Source organism: Taudactylus pleione, unplaced genomic scaffold (assembly GCF_031769625.1).
Source record: "Taudactylus pleione unplaced genomic scaffold, aTauple2 ptg000139l, whole genome shotgun sequence".
In the NCBI taxonomy this organism is placed as follows: Eukaryota; Metazoa; Chordata; class Amphibia; order Anura; family Myobatrachidae; genus Taudactylus; species Taudactylus pleione.
The window spans coordinates 3,657,754-3,677,614 of record NW_028284541.1 but is presented as its reverse complement, the minus strand read 5'-3'; the positions used below and the strand labels follow the sequence as shown (position 1 = coordinate 3,677,614).

Genomic DNA, 19,861 nt, shown 5'->3' with positions numbered 1-19,861 from the left:
TGCCATGGGGTTTATGCTCATTGCCAGGAGGTTTCATGCTCGTTTCCAGGGCGTTTCATGCTAGTTGCCAGGGGGTTTATGCTCATTGCCAGAAGTTCCATGCTTGTTGTCGGGGGTTTCATGCTCGGCCAGGGGGTTTCATGCTCGTTGCCAGTGGGTTTCATGCTCATTGCCATGGGGTTTATGCTCATTGCCAGGAGATTTCATGCTCGTTTCCAGGGCGTTTCATGCTAGTTGCCAGGGGGCTTATGCTCATTGCCAGGGGTTTCATGCTCGTTGCCAGGGGATTTCATGCTCATTGCCAGGGGGTTTCATGCTTGTTGTCATGGGTTTTATGCTCATTGCCATGGGGTTTATGCTCGTTGCCAGGAGGTTTCACGGGAGAAGATGCAGCTTTCTTCTCCCGGTAGCGCCAGCGTTCCCGGGAACGCTATGTGCATTGCGCTGGCCTAATAGACACTAGAGGTCCAGTAGGACCTCTAGCATCTGTCTCCTCCTTGGCGGAGGCCATTTTTGGGTGGCCATTTTCAGCAGAGCCCATGCGGACGGCTGGTCTGCATGGAATCTGCAGCCCCAAGACTACAAGACTGCGTGGGGTGTGCAGGGGCTGAGTCAGCCCTTTTTCACCCCCTGCATTCCGGCACCCGATGCATGTGCACCTCTAGCCCCCCTCCCCCCTAGTTGCGACCCTGATAACAGCATCGAGATATATATCTACATACCTCCCAACTGTCCCGCTTTTCTGGGACTGCCTCGCTGTCCCGCCCGCGGGCCACAGTGTCCCGAGGTTGGGGGGAAGTTGGGGAGAGCACAAACTCTAGGCAGAGCAGCGGGTGTGCAGGAAGAGAACAGAAGCATCTGTTCACTCGTGTAGAGAGAGCCTGGGGGCTGCCCAGCATCTCGGAGAGTGCTGGGCACGCCTCAAAGTGACGAAAACGGGGGAAGCTGCGAGGCTCCGCCCCATTTTCAGTTGACTACGCCCCTTTCCCGGAAGCCACGCCCCTTTTTCGGGCGCGCGCGCCCTGTCCCTCTTTTCATTCTTGAAATGTTGGGAGGTATATGTCTATATCTACAGTATATGTGTGTGTGTTCCTTAGAACATTGCAAATTGTGTAGATGTTCATTGAGTAAGTGTAATACCCCTCTATGCGAGGTATTACATCTGACATTGTGCATTGCTCCGGTGCAAAGTTTCTCCCGATGCGAGTTGGATACTTCATCATCGAAGGCCGTGCAGCCTTCGATGATGAATAGATCCCCTGTGTTATTAAAATGTTTTTAGTAAAGTCGGCTCAGTATGTAGTGAGAGGTACTGAGTTGACTGCTGTGAGGGGTGCTGGCACTGTGTGCTAGCTGGGTGAGGGGTGATGGATGTTGGGTGTGGCTGTGATCTGTGCTGCGGGGTGAGGGGTGCTGTGCTGGGAGAGGGCAGCGGGGTTCTGTATGAGGGGTCCTGTGCTGGATGAGGGGTGCTAGATGAGCATTGTTGTGTGGGAGAGGGGTGATGAGTGCTGTTGGCTGCCTCTTGGATCTGTGCTGCTGGGTGATGGGTGCTATGAAACAGGGAGAGGGGTTCTAGGTCACTAGTGGCAGTACAGACAGTACATTGCACCGACCTGGGCCCACCGCAAAGAAGAGGCCCGCAGCAGGTCTGACCGACTAATTTTACCTCTAATTCACCTCTGCGCTGCGGGCGACAACCAGAGCCGGATTTACCCTTCATGGGGCCCTAGGCAAGTTACTGCTCTGGGGCCCCCCTCGTCCGTCCCTACAAGAAAAAAAAAAACAATTCTACATAAACTAAAAATATTCTGCATGGAATAGAGCATTTTTTAAAGGATTTTAATCTGCTGAAAGAACAGGTACTGTGGCGATATAAGTTCCGCCATAATATCTGTGCTGTTCATATGGGGTAGCTTCACTGTCGAAAACTGCCATATTTTACTGCCGACAGGGTTTTCGACCAAAGAGACAGGAAGGAAGCCTCCAGAGAGAGAGGGAGCCCCCCCAGAGAAAGCAGATAGGGAGGGAGCCCCCCAGAGACAGGCAGCTAGGGACAATTGTTTAGTAAACACTGATGGTTTGCTGCAGATTGTCAATGTTTTGCCAATGAGTTTCAATGGTAATGCAGTAAGCTTTCCTTACCCATCTCTTAGCCCCACCCTCCTTCTCTGATTAGCCCTCCAAGGTTAAGTGCCCCCACCGTTGATAAATCACTCGAAGTCCATCCCTACCTTCGAAGGAGAGCTAAGCAGGGTGTTTTGTGGATTCAGACAGCAAGGAAGTGAGCCCCAATAGAGAAAGCTCAAAAGAAGGCAGCCCCCAACTCCCAATCATCGCTGGTAGCTCCGCCCACACCACATCCCCCCCCTGTCTGAAGGCAGCAAATACAGCTTGCTCCAGCAGGGGGTTTCCTCCCACAGAATGACGTGAGTTAGAGAGCCGGCAGCTGCCCAATCTATGTGCTGGCAGCCTGCCAGTGTTAGAAGTATGTAACAAGCCCAGCTCAAGTATTTAGCAAGCCCAGTGCTGTCTATTATATGGCCCTGTCAGTAGGCCCCCCGGGTCCCGCCTGGCCCAAGGCGACTGCTTGTGTTGGCTAGCGGTAAATCCGCCACTGGCTGTAACAAAGGAGGATGCCTGGATAGGAGTATATTTTGTGCGTGTAGCACGTGTTTCTTTAACAATAAAAAATAAGCCATAATCCAGTGTGTTATTTTTGGTGTCTATCTATAAACACTAAGGGACATATTCAATTGGGTGCGAGAATAGCAAAAAAAAACGCACCTGCAAAGTTTTTCCTGCAGGTGCGGGATTTTTGATATTCAATTAGGTGTTGACAGCATGCCAGGGCGAATTGCAGAGGACTTGAAAAAGAAGGGTCAACACTGCAAATATTGACTCTTTGCATAAAGTTAATGTAATTGTCAATAAAAGCCTTTGACACTTATGAAATGCTGTAATTTTACTTTAGTATACCATAGTAACCTCTGCCAAAAAGGTCTAAAAATACTGAAGCAGAAAACTTTGTGAAAACCAATACTTGTGTCATTCTCAAAACTTTTGGCCATGGCTGTAAATGCTCATGGTGTTAGTGGATGAAAACTGCAGTTATCACAGATGTTTCTTAATAACAAAATTATTAACTCTGCCCTAAGTGAGAACTATTGTAAATGTTGTTAGCAATTTTTACATATTGTTGTGTAACTGTTAATTCCATGTTGGCTATCCGAACTCATATGAAGAACTACTATATATTTTTTAATAAATTGTAACTTAAATTGGAATCAACTGTGATAACTTTCTGTGTCTGGACAATCCTCCTTACTGTACCTCTCTGATCTACCCAGAGGAATCCAGAGAACTTGGAACCTTATTCAGAGGCAGCCGTACGGTCTCCGACCGCATGGCCGCCTCGATGTTTGGCCAGTGCGCATGCGCACGAGGGACCTCGCTCCCTCGTGCGCATGCGTGAGACCCGCTACGACCGACAGCGCCGGTCGTAGCGGGTCTCCTTCCAAAGGGGGCGAGCTGTCGATGTTGATTGACAGCTCGCCCCGTTTGGAAGGCGGGCCGGGGGGTGGCAGCCCAAACGGAGGCGTTCCCATGGGAACGCCTACCGTTTGGGGGAGGCCCCACTGTCATCACTAGTGATGTCAGTGGAGAGCTTCCGGCTCTGACAGAGCCAGAAGCTCTCCGGGGCTTACGACAAGTGAGACCCTACCCTAGGGTCTCGTCGTAAGCCCCGATGGTCGCGATGGTCTATGACCATCGCGACCATCACCGGAGCGGTCGTTAGAGCTGTGGGTGTTAACCCACAGCCTAACGACCAAAACAGAGGCGGCCAGTCAGGATACAAGTGGCCGCCCAGTTTCTGAGCGACCGATTGCATCCTCCGACCGCCTCTGAATGAAGCCCTTAGTGCTTGATTCATCATGGAGCACAATTGCAACCTCATATGCAGATCAGCCGATGGTGCGTACTGCACATGTGTATGCACTGCAGTGCTCATGCGCAGCGACAACATTGCGATTGCACTGCGATCACGAACACACATAATAAGCCATCACAGAGTGAATGACAGGACGTCAGGGTTTGGGGGTGGTGACGGGGGAGTGGTTGGAGAAACGCAGGCGTGCCTGTCTGTTTGAACGCCGTTACATGGGCGTGCATAAATTAGCCACTGCGACGCCATACGCAGCTTGTGTACTCACTGCGTGCGACGAGACTTGCAATTTCTGAGACAGGTCAGAGCTGCTGTAATTGTGCATGACGGGCCGATGTTACTCGATGTTACTGACGTGTACGCAGGACTGCAAGGTCTTACGGATGCGCGAAAGTGGTAGTGGGCGTCTCTATGCTGGCTGAGTGGTGGCGGTCACTAGCATATTTTTGCAGCTGAATTGCATGCGATTACAAAGCTGCAATCGCAATAGCGATTCATACTGAATCAGGCCCTTGAACAAGAGTAGCAGTAATTTGTGACTCAGGCTTTTAAACATCGCAACACACTTGTACAACATCCTGCAGGGTATTACAGTACAAGCTTGTGCAAAAATAATAATAATAATCTAAGCACCTGAGTGACCTCACCAGGGAAATTCATTTTTTTCTTTCATTAATCACTGGTTAGAAATTGTATTCATAATTGTGAGGTGGACACTAGATGAACACATTACTAATGATGGCGGAGTTCAGCAAGTATTTGCTACTGCATATGTATGGAAAATATTGAAAACCCCTACGGCGGTATTGTGTACAGGATCGCTGGAATTAGGAAGACGAGGCAAAACCATAGGCATTCCTGGGTGGTGACCGGGAACTGGCCTAAAGTGTGCCCTGGCCATCTCAGTGGCCAGGGCCGGCTCCATTGTTAGCCGCGCCCTGTGCGGGACCGGGACCTGTCGCCCCCTAGCTGCCCGTGACCGAACATGGGGGGTCTGACCTAACTGCCATAGGTCATGCCCCTAAATGATGTTATTTGGGGGCGTGCCCATACGGCACGCCTCCCGTTAACGACAGGCTGAGGGCAAGCCCAGCACTACGTCAGTAGCTGGGCTGCCCCTAGCCCTCTTCCTGCAGTGAATGGATGCGCATCCATTCCTCTTTTCCGAGGCCGGCACCGCCGCACGGCTGCGGTGGTGGAGGTGCCATCCGCCCGACCACCCACGGGACACTTTGCCCCGCGGGTGGAACAGTGGGGTAGTGCCCAAAAAACGGGACTGCCCCGCTGAAATCGGGAATGGTTGAGAAGGGTGCACTCTCTATTGGGTGGCACCACTGTTCGACTGCACTGGTCGAACATGCCTCGAGCCGGCCCTGTCAGTGGCATGTTATGGGAGTGTCCCAGGCGTGTCAGTGAACACGACTGCATTCTCCGAGGCAGAGCCGCAGCCACAGAGGCCATGTTTATGGGGAGTTCAAAAGGAGACCCTGCATCTGCCATAGGCTGGTGTAAGGGTCGATGGTGCACGCAATGGTGCGCGGAATGTGGTGTGTTCAGAACCACCGGCGAAGTTGCAACGTCCATGGGCACTGAAAGTGGGTGTCTGAGTGCTTGTACTCTCCGGCGCTCACTAGTACACAAGGGGGAGGATGAAACTAGCATTTGAATATTACCATTGATGCGACTCCGCAAAAAGTCACAGCTGCGGCTGCAATAACGCGCATCTCTGAATCCGGCCCTGTGTTGTGTCCCCTTTTTGCTAAAATTAACATGAAATACAATGTGCTAACTAGTATTATTTGTAACTCATTGGGGGGAATTCAAGAGCTCGGCAATTTGATCGTATGACAAGGCATTAGCACGCCTACTATGTCTTGGCGTGCGATCACTTAGTGTGTGCAGATGCCCACCAGCCATTCATAAGACTCCCACTTGCACACGTCATCTCCTGGAAGTGCATGAAACCATTGGTACATCAAGCACCATCGGATGCGATCGCAGCGCTTGACGTTTACTATACCCTGCCACAAGCACTGCGATCACTTTGGTGTGAGATACAACCAGGTGACGTGTACTATGACGCTGCCTGTTAATTATGCACGCCTCTGAAACAGCGTTGAGACACTCAGGCACGCCTGCGTTTGCACCTCCACTCACCCGTTTCTAGTGGCCAGCCCCTTTCACCACCCACAAACGGCTTCTCCTGTCACTCACTATGCTGGGCTGTCTATGCTGGTTCGCGCACGCGCATTGCGATGCATACGCATGCGCAGATCACGACTATCGGCCAGCTACGAGCGATCACATCCTAGCGAGCGGGTCTGAATCAGCTCCTCAGTTCCTTGGCATCGACATGATGTGCCATTCCGGAACAGAACGTAGTGGTGCAAGGAAAAACATACAATGTTGTCAGTCGCATAACTGGCTGATATGTGCCCAGCGATGCCCTGTGGCACATTACACAGAATTGGGCTAGTGGCTAGTGCACTCCTAGACCACACATACAGTAGCCTTTATGGGCCTCAGATGAAAAAGCGCAATTTAGGGGTGAACACAATTCGCCCCAAATTGAATTGACCCAGAGAGTGAAGTTTAAGTTATAAACGAAGGGCCTGATTCAGCTGTGCACTGCTGATCGCAGATTCCCGATTATCAGGAATCTGCGAGTGCACAGGACCCGGGTGTGCAGAATGGGTCCTGCATAGTCGCACACAGACCTTTGAATGCCTCTGTCTGATTGACAGGCAGAGGAATTTAAGGGATGGTGTGTGTGCAGGATCGGCTGAGTAAGCTGAGGCTGGCCGGAGGCTCGGCATTGTCTACTATCGCGATCATCAACCACCGATGATCGTGATGGGGATCCCAGCCGCGACCTCCATCATACACCTCCTGCTGCATTTGCTTAATAGCAAGGATCGCAATTGCAAAGCTGCCTGTGTGCGCTACACACTACAGTATATACACTACAGTATACACACTACAGTATATGCCTGCGTGCAGCTTTGCAATTGCGATCCTTGCTGAATCAGGCCCTAGGTTATATAATGATACGTCTTTTTTATTGTTGTAGACACGTCATACAAGTGTTTTCATTTTTACTTTAGAATAATTTGTATATGTAAGGCAGGGGTGGGGATGCTTTTTTCTGCCAAGGGTCATTTTGATATATATAACATTATTTGCAGGCCTGGTGCAGGCCACGCACCCTCCATGTGATGTCACACAGGGGCAGGGCCACAATCGCCGGTGATTACAGCAATGCCCGGAGCATTGTAAGGGCAGCAGTGTGACCATCTCAAGCGTCCTAAGGATGCTCCTGGCGGCCCTGCTGCATAGATTCTGGCTGCAGGGTGCTATTCTAGGCACCCTCCTAGCCAGATGAGGCTAGTAGAGAAAAGCTCCTAGGGCCAGACCAAATGACTCCGCAGGCCTTATACGGCCCCCGGGCCTGAGGTTCCCCATCCCTGATTTAAGGGATACAGGGGGATGGGTATCAAACCTTGGGGAGAGATAGAGATATAAAGTACCAACCAATCATCTTCTTGTCATTTTACTGGCTGTGTTTGAAAAATGATAGGAACCGATTGGTTGGTACTTTATCTCTCTCTTCAAGGTTTAATACATCTCCCAGTGCGACTTCAACTTAAGATCGAATTTGTGTATGAAACGGTCTACCCTCCAAACATCGTTGGTATACGCTACTCTCATTGACATTGCCGGGCGGCGGGCTGTTCCATTATGTGCTAGCAGGGGTGTTCATTGATAGAGGCATCTGGTTACCGTAGTAACCTGCCCGTGTGTAAGCAAGGCAGGCCTGCCGGTACAAACGTCCGGAGACGGTACCATGACCTCGGCTGGCCAGGTGCTGGACTGCAAGGCAGTGTCCTTGGTCCTGGACCACGTCCTGGAAGTAGGTGAGTGTGCAGGCTGGGTGTCCATGCAAAGAGATATCACCCGCAGAGAGACAGCTGTGATTTATCAGGAGGCATTCATGGTGTAACTACTACAGCCTGTGTCACTGCAATGTGTTTGTTATACATGTGTGCTATACTTGTTACATGTATTATGTTATATTTGTGTTATATTCGTGTTATATATGTGTGTTACATTTGTATGTTATATTTGTGTTACATTTGTATGTTATATATGTGTGTTATATTCGTGTTATATATATATATATGTGTTACATTTGTGTTATAGTTGTGTGTTATGTGTTACATTTGTATGTTATATTTGTGTGTTATATTTGTGTTACAATTGTGTTACATTTGTGTTAAATTCGTGTTATAGTTGTGTGTTATGTGTTATATTTGTGTTACATTTGTATGTTATATTTGTGTTACATTTATATGTTATATTTGTGTTATGTTTGTATATGTGTGTTATATTTGTGTTATAGTTGTGTGTATGTGCTATATTTGCGCTATATTTGTGTTACATTTGCATGTTATATATTTGTGTTACGTTTGTATGTTATCTATGAGTGTTATATTTGTATTAATATGGCAGTGTTGCACGGAATTGGTATGAAATACCGCCGGCCGCATAGCCCGACATCAGCAGAGTTCCAAGCAGCGGAAGCCCGACAGCGCTGGAAATCCCGATCGTGGATAGGTGAGTATCTACTAACCTAAACCCCCTAACCCTCGTTAGAGGTGCCTAACCCTAACTTCCCCCCAAGTGCCTAACCCTAATCCCCCCTCTAAGTGCCTAACCCTAACCACCCCCTTCCCCGCTGCCTAAACCTAAGTCCCCCGGGGGGGGGGGTGCCTAACCCTAAGTCCCCCCCGGGGGTGCCTAACCCTCCCTTCCCCTAGCCTAACCCTAAGTCCCTCCCGGGGGGGTGCCTAACCCTAAGTCCCCCCAGGGAGCCCTAAACCTAACCCTTCCCCCCCCTCGGCGCTCAGCATCACTACGATTGGGATGCCGGTCTCCCGGCGTCGGGGAAATGCGGGCGTCTACATCTAGACGCCCGGCATTTCACCCTTGCCGGGATATGACAGTCGGGAAGCCGGCTGCCGGTATTTAGGCAGTCGGCTTCCCGATTGCATACCTGTTGCACATGTGGCATATATCTATAGAAATTTGATGATGATAATAATAATAACACATTTGTATTATTATTAGATATACTAACAAAGCAAAGAACTGTAATTTAACAGACTACTGTATTTAAAATAATAACATTATTATTATTATTATTACTATTATAATAATAATAATAATAATAATAATTCCTTTGATTGTACCCATGTGACTGCTGCCAATCTATCTACTTGGTTCCATGAACCTTTCCACAAATACGAAAGTGGCTGGAAATGTTTTTAATGCTTTGAAGATTATTTTTCGCAGTTATATGACTTGGTAACTTAAATTATACTTTCTGTTTAGATCCAGATAAGTATTGTTTTATTTTTTTTTCCTAAGAGGGTAACTATATCTGTCCCATAAAGTACATGTGGGATACCTGCCATGTCCATCAGATTCATAGAATTGAGGGATTAAATGATAGCCAAATTCCTAGGCACACAACTGTCAGCAGTGGAGAATGGGACACACAGTAAAACATGTTAGAGATATGTTGATTGGTTCAGTTCCTCCTCCTTTACTTTAGAGAAACAACTGAGGGAAAAAGAGCCGAAGTTCGATGAAGAGACCCTGCAGCATTTGGCGGCTCTGGCTGAGGAAGTGAGAGAGCTGGTAAGGATGTATAGAGAGTGAGAGGGCAGAAAAAGAGATGTGAAATGACATACTGTATGCCACGTCAAGACGCACTAGGACCAATTCATCTACCAGTATGTTTTCGGACTGTGGAAAGAGACTGTGAAGGAGACCTGGAGTAAAGCCACGCAAATACAGTGAGAATATACAGACTCCACACAGAGAGGGCCCTGGCCTGAATCAAATCCATAACGCCAGCACTGTGTGGTTGCAGTATTAGCCATTGTGAAAATGTTGATATATTCATAAAGCCGACATTTTACATGTCGACACCAGAATGCCGACATGCCATTAGTTGCATATTTTAGCCTAACCCTAAACCTATACCCTAACTGTAAACATAACCCTAACCCTAAAAATAACACTAAAATGTACTGTCGACATGGAAAATGTAGACACTATGGGCCTCATTCAGAGTTGTACACTAATGCCGCAGCTGCTGCGGTGCCTGTGTATGCAGCCGCTATGCAGAAATAGGCACATGTCGCAGACGCAGGGATGTGTATTGAGCTGCCCACCGGCGGCTGTACACATCCAAGCCCCTGCGTACAAAGACTCAGCATCTGTGGAAGATCATTCCATTATTGCTGTTCTGAGTGAGTCTATGGTCCTACAGAATGGGCGTGTGTACTGAGACGCTGAAGCCATATTTATTGCGTATGGGACCGCACACGCAGGGTGTCACGCGCCGTCGAGACACACCTGCATTTTTGGCCAACATTCCCTGTTACCACCCCCAAACGGTCACTGACTGTCATACACACTCCGAGTAAATTGTCACTGCGAGTGTCTACGGTAAAGTACTTTGACGCATGTGCTCTGCGACTAGGACGCAAGCGCAGTTTGCTGATTATTGCTCAACTGCGACAGAATTGGCAACATGTTCAACTCTGAGTCAGGCCCTATGAACATGCACACCATGTCGGCATTTGTGAATGTTGACAGTTTACATGTTGACTGAACGTCCGTGTCAATATTTTCACTGTTGATATTCAGAATATGTCAACATGCTGGTGTCGACATTCTGACCGGACACTTATTTCTGTACTATAGCGTTGCTGATTAGCTTAAGACGGGATCTAGTTATGAGATTGGCGGCCGCCATGCCGCTGGCCTCAATATCGACATCCAAATCCCGATAGGGGACTTAAAATAGGCGTCGAAATACTGACCCCTATCTTAATCCTGATGCTGGAATGCCGAAGGACGCCAGCCCGAACGAGGTAAGTCTGGGGTGCTCTTAGCGTTAGCTGTGGAGGAAGGGGGAGGGTTAGGTTTAGGGAGCGTAGCGGGGTTAGGGTTAGGCTTTGCCAAGTATGATAGACTTTCCTGGTGACAAAGTGTGTCTTCAGTTGACCTTGCTTATTTGACCCCATGTGTCCCTGCTGTGTGCCCTAAACTGTCAGTTGTATATGTGTGTTGCTATCGCTCCTGCCCCCCACAGAGCAACTAACTGAAGCTGGTAGCCGGTGACACCACAAGCTTATGGTACTCTCCAATAGAAGGCAGATACTTGCTCTTACATTACTTTGAGCCCAGGTATAGGTACATTTTGCTGCACGAGGAGTCAGGTGTGATAAAAATGTATTTACTGAAAGAAAAGCATATATAAACATGAGAAAACAATATTAGCAAAATATTGTGGTAATAGATACATGAATCACCGGAATGTACACATGCAGGTGATATGCAGTGTACAGCTGAATGGGGCAAGTCTCGAGGTAAGTGCCTCTCTGTAAGAGAATCAGTCTCCCACTATGAGAGAGTGGGATATAGATATATCAAAATAACACACTGTAGGAATCTGGAGATAACTTGGCTGGAAAGAGTTAATGAGTGAGGGGGGAATTAGTTGGTGCGGCGTCCCGCACAGTAAAGTCAGTGAACAGCGGCGTGTATGTAGAGTATAGATGCCCGGGGTGATTTTCTAGGGTAAGCAGTACGGGTGAAAACCTGGATGTCAGTGGGAGGCGTGAGACACTGCACCGAGTCTGGCCCGTGGACTTCGCCGGAGAGCACCGGGCAGACCCCGCGACCACCGGCGTGTCTCGTCGGGCGGGACTGTGTGGTGTAGCAGAGACGGAGAATCGGAGACGGCTCTACTGTGAACAGTCCCCGCTCTCCAGACCCGCTGGGGAACTCACCTCCTCCTGCCTCGACATCATCAACATGGGCACCCTCAACCCTAGGGGTCTTAATCTGGACAACGAAATCAGGTCAATTGTATGCGACAAATGACCTAGACTAGTATCACCATCCCCCTATGTTGTAAGGGTCAGAGATTTTCCTTAAGACTAAATATTAGTATTAGATATTTTTCATTCTATTTATGTCTATGTGTATTTTATTGTCTAGGTTATATATAAACCAATTGTTTCATACTGTGATAACCTTATATCCTATAGATTACAGTCAGATAGTGTCCTTAGTAGATTAATTTTAGATCGTTCTGCTATTCTCTATTTCAGCCTTTACCCGGCAATACACAAGCGACATAAGCCATGTGTATATTTTATATCACACATCCGTTACGTCTGCAATTTGATTATATCACACATCCGTTATGTTTTATATCACACATCCGTTATGTCTGTAATTCATGATATGCTGTTAATTGCACCAAGTGTTGCCAATACACAATTAAGAAAACAAGATTCAGTAATGCAATCTGGTCACCACGCCCCACTACACCTGCACCAATCAATGGAGCTTGCGACCAGGACTGAATGTTTAAAACACACCCTTGAGACTAGACATGACCCACATTGCCTTGAAGAAGACCCTTTGCGGGTCGAAACGCGTTGGCACCAGAACCATTATCCCATTTAAATCCACAAGCGAGGACTGGAGAGAAACAGTATATTCACAGTGTCAATTGACACGAACCGCCAGGACACGTTACAAGGGAAACCAGACCAGAGAAGAGGACCTCAGAGATCATCGAGCCGGCAGGGGTAAGAGCGGAGTCCTGTCGAGGCAGGAGGAGGTGAGTTCCCCAGCGGGTCTGGAGAGCGGGGACTGTTCACAGTAGAGCCGTCTCCGATTCTCCGTCTCTGCTACACCACACAGTCCCGCCCGACGACACACGCCGGTGGTCGCGGGGTCTACCCGGTGCTCTCCGGCGAAGTCCACGGGCCAGACTCGGTGCAGTGTCTCACGCCTCCCACTGACATCCAGGTTTTCACCCGTACTGCTTACCCCAGAAAATCACCCCGGGCATCTATACTCTACATACACGCCGCTGTTCACTGACTTTACTGTGCGGGACGCCGCACCAACTAATTCCCCCCTCACTCATTAACTCTTTCCAGCCAAGTTATCTACAGATTCCTACAGTGTGTTATTTTGATATATCTATATCCCACTCTCTCATAGTGGGAGACTGATTCTCTTACAGAGAGGCACTTACCTCGAGACTTGCCCCATACAGCTGTACACTGCATATCACCTGCATGTGTACATTCCGGTGATTAATGTATCTATTACCACAATATTTTGCTAATATTGTTTTCTCATGTTTATATATGCTTTTCTTTCAGTAAATATATTTTTAGTTATTTGGGTTATTTTTGGATGCAGTACATTCATTCCCATATACTCATACATCTGTAAGGGGTATAGAGCGCATTTCCTCAAATTTGATTCTCTGTATATTAGAAAGGACTAGACACCCTTTTTTCTAGTGCAGCCATACCTCTTATTTTTGCATTAGTCTAGTGCGCAATAGATCTCCATTTACATTGTGATAAAAATGTGTTATTGTGTTACTGTTCCTGACCGCCAGGGATAAGACAGGCTGATCATACATTGCTCCATGAAAGTACATGATGGTCACAGTTTATACCTCTTGCACTCCTGCAGCAATCCCCTAGTCTCCTAGAGCAGTGGTTCTCAAACTCGGTCCTCAGGACCCCACACAGGTCACGTTTTCCAGGTCACCCAGCTGGTGCCCAGGTGTATTCATTACTCACTGACACATTTTAAAATATCCACAGGTGGAGCTAATTATTTCACTTGCGATTCTGTGAGGAGACCTGGAAAACATGCACTGTTTGGGGTCCTGAGGACCGAGTTTGAGAACCTGTGTCCTAGAGCCACAATGCCGTGTTCTTTGCCATGTGTGGGCCAAGTTCATTTTCTCTATTAAATAGGAAGACATAAGAAGAGATACACGTGAGCTTCTGGAAGTGGAGACAATAGAAAATAGCAAATTACGATACACAATTATGCATCTGCCAGGAACCATCACAAAGGAGATAGAAGGTAACTTTTAGCAGTTATCAAAATCTGTGCAGTTATTTTATAAATTGTGCATGTAACATACTGTGATACCATGTACTGTGCATGTGTGGGTGTGACGTTTTACAGGCAAATGTCCAAAGCTTATGTATACTGTGATGATACCCAGGAATTGGGGGATATTCCAGACGCTGAGCCCTTTATTGACTATAAAGTTCCACTCCACTAGTAGACCCCGTTAACAACTGTGGTGGTAAACACCCCCGGTACCATTATTCAGCAAGGAACCAGATAATGAGACATGGGCCTGATTAATTGAGCATCGCTATTGCTAAAGCGTACGCAGACGGGCGATTGTTGCGTACTGCACATGCGTATGCATTGCAGTGCGCAAAGGCACAACTGCGAGTGCACTGCGATCATGTAGAGCCATTGCAGAGTGATTGACAGGCAGTGAGGGTTAGGGGCTGGTGACGGGTGGGCGGTGGTCTGAGAAACGCAGGCGTGTGTCTGTTTGAACGCTGTTGCATGGGCATGCTTAATTTAGCCAGTGTGATTGCATATGCAACCTGAGTACTCACTGCGTGCAACGAGGGTAGCAATTTCTAAGTAAGGTCAAAGCTGCTGTAATTTTGCGTGAGGGGCCGATGGTACTCGATGTTACCGTTGTTTATGGAGGTTTGCAAAGGTACCTACAAACACAGACATACATATACTGTAGGGATGTGGATTGAAAGATTTACAGTAAAAAGGTAGACAATGTCTAGATAGACACCAGATGTTGGACAGTAAATAGGTCGACAGGGACAAAAGTTTGACACACTAAAGGTCGACTTGTAAGAATGTCGATGGGTACAAATGGTCAATAGGGTCAAAAGGTCGACATGAAAATGGTCGACACATGTTTTGTTTTGTTTTTTCTAACCCTAATCTTCACCCTGACCCTCCCCTTGGTGCCTAACCCTAACCCTCCCTCCTGGTGCCTAACCCTCCCTCCTGGTGCCTAACCGCCGAGGTAGGTGCCTGACCCTAACCTTCCCTCCTGGTGCCTAACCCTAACTGTCGGGGTAGGTGCCTGAACCTAACCGTCCCTTCTAGTGCCTAACCCTAACCCTCCGGTAAGTGCCTAACCCTAACCTTCCCTCCTGGTGCCTAACCGTCGGGGTAGGTGCCTGACCCTAACCGTCCCTTCTAGTGCCTAACCCTCCGGTAAGTGCCTAACCCTAACCTTCCCTCCTTGTGCCTAACCCTAACCGTCGGGGTAAGTGCCTAACCCTAACCCTCCGGTAAGTGCCTAACCCTAACCTTCCTTCCTGGTGCCTAACCCTCCGGTAAGTGCTTAACCCTAACCCTAGAAAAACACACAAAAAATGTGTTGACCAGTTTTGTGTTGACCATTTTCATGTAGACCTTTTGACCCTGTCAACCATATGTACCTGTCGACCATGCGTGTGTTGTCCTTTTGTCACTATCGACCTTTTGTCCCTATCGATCTATTTACTGTCTAACATCTGGTATCTATCTAGACATTGTCTACCTTTTTAATGTAGATCTTTAGACCGGATCCCCATGCCTCACTAGTCTTACAAGTTGGCACCACTGGTACCCTGGGCATAGGGATGGTCAAAGTTGCTGCACCTTAGCTTCCTGCTGAGCCACCCCTATAATTCAGTTCAGCTGATTAATGATCTATTTTTTACAGAGATGTTGTAGAGGCATTGAGCGGTGGAGGTGAGTAAACTTCCTGTACAGGTGACAATGGTTCAGTGATGATGTTATTGTGCCCCTATTACTAGCCGCTGTCACAAGTGCAAGCGAGTCTGTGGCGACAGAGATGCTGCAGTTACAGAATGAACTGAGAGATATAACGCTGGGGTTGGAGAAAACCCAGGAGAAACAATCAGAGTTGGAGGAAATGAATTTATGTCTGAGGTAAGCCTGCTTCACTTACTCCTTATGTGGGCTATCTCAGTGTACACTCATCATTCATTTAAACATTTGTTTTTCTTCTAATGTTCTGCTTGATGGACCCTAATGTCTACTTCATATAACATCAGGGACATCAGAACTTTTATTTAAAGTAAAAAATATTATCCATTTTTTTAAACTTATACTATATATGAGGGTGCAGTCATAATATCAACATTAACAATGTCCACATTCATAATGTTGACACCACAATTTCAACAGTTAGGATGTTTACATTAAACATGTCGGCACTCTTCAGAGTGTCGACATGTTCATAATGTCAACATGTGACATCCTGTAGGTGCCTTAGGGTTAGGTGTTGCGGCAGCAGAGGGTTAGGGTTAGGCTACGGCAGCTGAGGGTAAGGCACAAGGACGAGGATTAGGGTTAGGATACAGGAGGGTTAGGGTTAGGCACTAAGTGGAGGGTTAGGCTACGGGAGGGGAGGGTTAGGGTTTGCTGTGGGAGGGCTAGGCTACAGGAGGGGAGGGTTAGGGTTTGCTATGGGAGGGCTAGGCTACAGGAGGGGACGGTTAGGGTTAGGCACTATGGGAGGGTTAGGCTATGGGAGGGGAGGGTTAGTGTTAGGCACTAGGTGAAGGGTTAGGCTACGGAATGGTTATGGTTAGGCTACGGGAGAGTTAGGGTTAGGCTATGGGATGGGAGGGTTAGGCACTAGGTGGAGGGTTGGGCTATGGGAGGGTTAGGCTAAGGGAGGGGGTAGGCACTGGGTGGAGGGTTAGGCTACAGGAGGATTAGGGTTAGGCTACTGAAGGAGGGGGATAGGCACTAGGTGGAGGGTTAGGCTACGGGATGTTTATGGTTAGGCTACGGAAGGTTTAGGGCTAGGCTATGGGAGGGGAGGGTTGGGCACTAGGTGGAGGGTGAGGCTATGGGAGGGTTAGGCTACGGGAGGGGGGGTAGGCACTACATAGAGGGTTAGTCTACAGGAGGGTTAGGGTTAGGCTATAGGAGGGGAAGGGCAGGCACTAGATGGAGGGTGAGGCTTCGGGAGGGTTAGGGATAAGCTACGGGAGGGGAGGGTTAGGGCTAGGCACTAGGTGGAGGGTTAGGGTTAGTGGTTACGGTTAGCGATACTCACCACCAGAAGAGTCACAGGATCCGCTGGTAGTCACCAAGATGTCACTGCAGGATCTGGAGACACCACTGCAGTTGTCGGACCTTTCCATACCAGGTAAGTCACCACTATACCACCAAGAACATTTTGTCGACATCCTAATCATGCCGACATTTCATTGGTGTCAACATGATGAATATCAATATGGTCGGTGTCAACGTGGTGACATTTCGGCTATTCCACACCCAGTATATGTGCACCTATTTATGCACAGTGTGCTCCAGCTGCTGTGTATCTGAGCCTAGGTACAGCAAGGGACTTTTTGGCAAAGTCTTGATTTCCGCCACCACTCTGGTCAGATTTAGGCTGAAATGTGATACAGTACCCCAACAGCCATATCTGCACATATCTCCAATCTTCACCCCTAAAAGAACAGTGTATGAGGGAGAAGGTGCACAGTGCAGAACATCATCCTGCCAGTAATCTCACAGGTAATATGTTCACCTCACTTTTACCATACATGTCCAATGAATTTATGTGCATTGTATTTTTACTGTATTGATGTTATTAATATTAGCTCCAAGTTGACTTTGTGCTGCATTTAATGAATGGTGGGCCTGATTCAGTAAGGATCGCTATTGCGATTGCAGCTCCGTAATCGCACACAGGTCTGCTGCGAAAATCTGCTAATGAATGCTATCGCAATGCCGCCGCACTGCCAGCATAGAGACGCCCCCTGCCTCCCACTACCGCTATCTCACATCCATAATACCTTGTAGTCCTGCGTATACATCGGGAACATCGAGTACCATCAGCCCCTCACGCAGAATTACAGCAGCCCTGACCTTACTCAGAGATTACTTAGAAATTACTAACCTCGTTGCACGCAGTAAGCACTCAAGCTGCGTTTGCCGTCGCAGTAGCTAATTTATGCACGGTCACGGTGTTCAAACAGACAGACACGCCTGCACTTCTCCAACCACTCCCCCGTCTCCACCCCCAAACACTACCTGTCACTTACTCTGCGATGGCTTACCATGCTCTGCGTAATCGCAGTGTGATCGCAGTGTGGCATTCGCGCAACAGTCGGCCAACTGCGTGCGCAGTTGCAGTTGCGATCGATGATGAATAAGCCACGGTGTACTTAGGTGTGTACAGAGGAATGACTCACCATACACGACTTCAGGCTTTTTTACATTCAGGTTTATGCACCATGGATGAAGAAAGTAGGACTCTGTCTCTCCTCTGATCAGCATTACAACACAATGGAACACATGCACTTATTGATACGGGATAACATCTTAGCGTAAACTGTATTAACAATACTTAGGGCCTGATTCAGAGCCGTTCGCTATTTGCGGTCGTTCGTTCAAAAACAAGGGGTGGCTATTCAAATGATCCGTTCGCAAATTGCAGTCTGTTCACACCTCTAAGTCTGAACGAGCGTGCAAAACATACGCTCGTTTATTTGTTAAAAACGCCCCCTGGCCGCTCGCACCATACGTCATGTCCGCTATTTATTAGATTAACCGAGTACATCGAACAGCGTATGAACTGCTCGCTATTCTTGTGGTTGGTTTTTTCAACCGCTATTTTGCGAGCAGTTCTGAGTTAAAAAAAACCAAGTGACGTGGTCAATGACGCTGCTGTATTAATTATGAACTCCCTTAAAACGCCCGTTTTGACCTTTAAGCACGCCTGCGAACTAATTCCACTCCCCCGTTTACAAGCATCTTCCCCTGTTACCACCCACATACGCCTCATTCTGTCACTCAAAATAGCAGGTACTCGCTATATAGCGTACAAACGATTTTCGGCCGCACTGACTGGTTCGCGCATGCGTACTAAAAACCGTATGCATGCGCAGATGTGCGAACATCGCTCGGAACGAGCGTACGGCCGCTAGCGAGCGGCTCTGAATGAGGGCCTTAGTTCAGATTAGCAACTGCAGCGAGCTCCATATTTATTATTATCCGTTATTTGTATATCATTTGCATGTCATTTGCATATTAATGCTGGACAGAAACTTTATTCAGGCGGATCAGTGTGTAATGTCACAGTCACACACGTCAGATCCAGTTGTACACAGAATCCAGTTACCCCGCTTAATGAACCCAACGCCTCAGAGCTGTAGCAATGCTAACTTCCATGTCGCCATGCTGCACACATTAAACAACAATATAAGAAAATGTGCACCCTAAGTGATTAAGTACATTTTTTTATTTTTTTCATTTACTGTGATAAACTTTGAGAAATTTTGTTGGTGTTGTTAATAAATAAGCCGAGATGTACAATGGTTTTCATTATTTCTGTTGTAGTCAGCAGGGAAGGACATTGTGGGATGAACATCATGATGCAGTTGATCTGCTAAACCAGCAGATGGCAGGAAAGGCCCAACAAAGCATCCTGGTAAACCAGACTCACCAGAGACGTAAAGATGCTCAGGATGCAGTGATGGAATACCAGAGCAGGACTGAAGACCTGGCAGAGGATATGGCCATTGAAAAACAACAATTTATTGAGGAGATAGAAAACCTAACTGCTGAGGTGCACACACTTGTCACTCTGATCATGAATGATTTAACACACTTTGAATTTTTAAAGTGCACCAGCGCCCATGCGGAATGCCTATGTTCTATGTGCTCCTGTGGTTACAGCTATATGTGAAATGCTACGTTACAGTGTCAGCGTTACAGTGTCAGTTGCTGTGACACTGTAACGTAGCATTTCGCATGCAGGTACAGTGGCAGTCGCACCCAGATTATAGGCAAGCCGCATGTCATTTTAATCAGCATAAGCTGATTGTGCGTTCTGTCACTTTGCAAATGAGATACATTTTAATGAAAAGGGTCACACAAAAAGACGCTCTGTCACTTTGCAAATGAGATACATTTTAATGAAAAGGGTCA

At 47.7% G+C, this 19,861-nt stretch overlaps 1 protein-coding gene across 1 annotated transcript in view; it reads left to right on the top strand.

The window, feature by feature from the left end:
• Positions 1 to 7,770: 7,770 nt before the first annotated feature.
• CCDC175 (coiled-coil domain containing 175) overlaps positions 7,771 to 19,861 on the top strand; it is a 42,784-nt gene continuing 30,693 nt past the window's right edge. The window contains exons 1-5 of the mRNA XM_088473762.1: positions 7,771 to 7,860; positions 9,561 to 9,646; positions 13,819 to 13,930; positions 15,703 to 15,838; positions 19,271 to 19,499. Of these exons, the coding sequence (XP_088329888.1) occupies positions 7,791 to 7,860; positions 9,561 to 9,646; positions 13,819 to 13,930; positions 15,703 to 15,838; positions 19,271 to 19,499 (633 nt within the window). The 5' untranslated portion in view covers positions 7,771 to 7,790. The remainder of the gene's footprint in view (positions 7,861 to 9,560; positions 9,647 to 13,818; positions 13,931 to 15,702; positions 15,839 to 19,270; positions 19,500 to 19,861) is intronic.